General features: G+C 45.3%; 1 protein-coding gene across 1 annotated transcript in view; it reads right to left on the bottom strand.

Moving 5' to 3' along the window:
• Nucleotides 1-2,019, bottom strand: part of zfta (zinc finger translocation associated) — a 6,605-nt gene extending 4,586 nt beyond the window's left edge. The window contains 2 exon segments of the mRNA XM_019858469.1: nt 1-157; nt 1,372-2,019. Of these exon segments, the coding sequence (XP_019714028.1) occupies nt 1-157; nt 1,372-1,495 (281 nt within the window). The 5' untranslated portion in view covers nt 1,496-2,019.
• Nucleotides 2,020-2,853: the final 834 nt, after the last annotated feature.

Consider the following 2,853-nt stretch of genomic DNA (forward strand, 5'->3'; position numbering starts at 1 on the left):
GACGGACCCGGCGCCGGCGACAGGATCGGGGGCCGATCCGGGCCCTCGCTGATGCTCCAGTAGCTGGTGCCCGGCGATCGGACCGGCCCCGCCAGGACCAACGAGCCCGCCTCGCATTCGTCTTGGGCAGCGTGGCCGTTGGAAAGTGCGTCCTCTGCTAAAAAGACACAACCCCATTGGACTCAATTGGGTATATTCATGTTCTCTATTGGGTTGAGGTCAGGGATTTTCGAGAGCAATGTTGAAAAATAAAACTGGTCAGCAGCAAATTTTTATCAAGGATGCACTTTGCTGGCATCTCGAACTCAAGCAACTGTTAAAATGAGTTAAAGTTTGGACTGAGATACGGAGAATTGAAGCCACTGGTGGCCATCTTACGTTGCCACTGACTGAGGTTACCTAACTTGAACATAATGACGTTTCCGGAACGCTTTCAAACTATTTTCTGTCAAAAATGCCACGTGTGGTTGTATGGTGATACTAATAAGCCAAGGCAGAAGCTCTAAATGCTCATTTCATCTGTAAAATTGAAATTTTAAAAAATGTTTCTAATAATGTGTATGTAGGAGTGATGATGATTTATCACTGTGAAATGTGAATCTAACATCTTTCAATCACAATTTACGATACTGAGACACTGCAGTCTGTCAAATTTGCTTTTGCCAGGGATCCTGGTGTAATAAATGCAGTGATAACTGTGTTTTCAGATTTAAAAAAAACATCACTGCTGCCCCCTGTCTCCAGCCGCGAGAGACGATTGGCAGCCCAGGTTAGTATGTAAATCGGGGAGTTGGAGCCTATCCCAGATGACTTGATGGCCATCAGACTAGCTTCACCCTTGTATTGGTTGCCAGTCGGTCACAGGGCACATCTAGACCCACCCAGGCATTTTCAGAGGAGACACTGGTGAGCTGGAGCCCATTACAGTTATTGTTCAGTAAAATGGGATGAGGTCCATCTCACAAGCAACCAAATGAGAGGAGGCTGGATAGAAGATTGAATTGGTGTTCATCCCTATGGGCTCTGCGAATGGCTGGCGCCCAGTCCAGGGTACAGCCCGCCCCCAAATGAAACCCAGCCGGGAGAAACTCTAGCAGCACTTTTGAAAGTGAATTAGTAGTGTTTTCTGAGGCCTTCATGCTAAAGCTAGCTGGTTCGCTGTTTTTTTTTAAGGATGTAATTCCGCCACCGTCCACACGATGGGGTCCGCGCGCGCCTCGGCGCTGTTAAGCCTTTGTTTACAGGAGCCCACACAGACAGAGGGGCCAAGCCGTATTGGTATTGTCCCACTGACAATGGCCGTGGGTTTGACAGCCACGCACGCATGAAAAGCATGACACTGAGTTTCCTTTTTCTTCAACGTCACCTCACCTCCCGAGTCGCTGTGCCCGCGGGCCGCCTCGTCCTCCTCCTCCTCCCCGCGTACGGTTAATGAGAGAGGCTCCGGCTGTGGCCGAGCCCGCTCGGCACCCCGGAGCTCGGTGGCGTCGTCCATCCCGCACTCGCTCCGGTTCCGGGACGTGTCACGCGCGCACGAGCACGTTCGCGACGCGCATCTGGCATCGCACGGAAGCCCCGACGACCGCGCGTGCGTGCGCGCGCGAGCGACACCGTCAACGTAAACCCCTCTGTTGACAAGTTAACTTTTTTTCCTCCCGTGGAAAAGGTGCGACAAATGCTTGAGCGTGGGCCTCCAGTCGCGTATTTTGGAGACTCTTGCTTGTCTTCAGGGTGGGGAGCCGGACGAGGGGCCCCTGGGGCTCCTTAAGGGGCTCCTGGGTAAATTTAAAGAGACAGTACTCGTGTCCACGAGAGCCCAGAGCCGCCGTTGCGTCATCACACGTCCGTCGGGGCGTCCCTTATGATCATCATCATTAGTATTAGTCATAGATGGATGGATGGATACATTTTTATTACTTTTTAAATGCAGGAATAAAAATCAATGCCAGTGTAATCTGAAGGTGTGGAATAAGGTGGAATGAGTTTATACTTTTTTTTTAAAGAAAATGAATATTGCTTATTTATTTGTGATTTTTTTAAGATAGACACAAATATTGTTTTCGGATTGTTTTTTTTATTGTGGATATTTTTACACACTAAGTTTTTACTGTTTTGGCCTGTTTTATAAATTTTTGTCTGCACATTTCAATGTATTTTATTTCACACATTCATTCTAATGTTTTATTCAATTTTCCTCAATATTTACACACACATTTTAAATATCTTCCATTGTACTCTTCAAATTCTTATATTTCACATGCACTTTTCACTTTTCAAACACAATCACTCCTTACGAATGTTTTTATTTTCTCCAGTTTGACCTTTTATTCATTGTATTCTTTTTTTACACGCATCCATCATTTTAGTATTTTTGTTTATTTTTACACACACAAGCATTATTTCATATATTTTATTTTGTTTTTTAGACGCACACCAACGTTTTACTTTTTTTTAGATTTTATTTAATACATGCACACGTTTTAAAATATGTATATTTCATGCACACTACGTACCTTTTATTTTATTCACATTTAACGCACAAGCAAGTTACAATATTATTTTTGACTTACATTTTTAGGCAGTTTCGTTTTCATTCCCTTTATTCATGTTTTAGGCACGCTCCTTTAAACTATTTTTATGATCATGAGTGTTATTATGATTCGATGTTTATGAATAAATGTATTATTCACAGTATAACCCCATCACACCAAACATGTGTAACCACAGCGTGGGTCGGGCCAATATCCGGGTCCTGCCGTGCGTTGTCAAGGCAGCCAGTCCCCGGCTGGCTAGTGGCGGGAGCTAACCGTGCGGTCCTCCCGGAGCTGTCCTCACATAGAGACCGAAAAAGAA

Source organism: Hippocampus comes, unplaced genomic scaffold (assembly GCF_001891065.2).
Source record: "Hippocampus comes isolate QL1 unplaced genomic scaffold, H_comes_QL1_v1.1 scaffold48, whole genome shotgun sequence".
Taxonomy (NCBI): domain Eukaryota; kingdom Metazoa; phylum Chordata; class Actinopteri; order Syngnathiformes; family Syngnathidae; genus Hippocampus; species Hippocampus comes.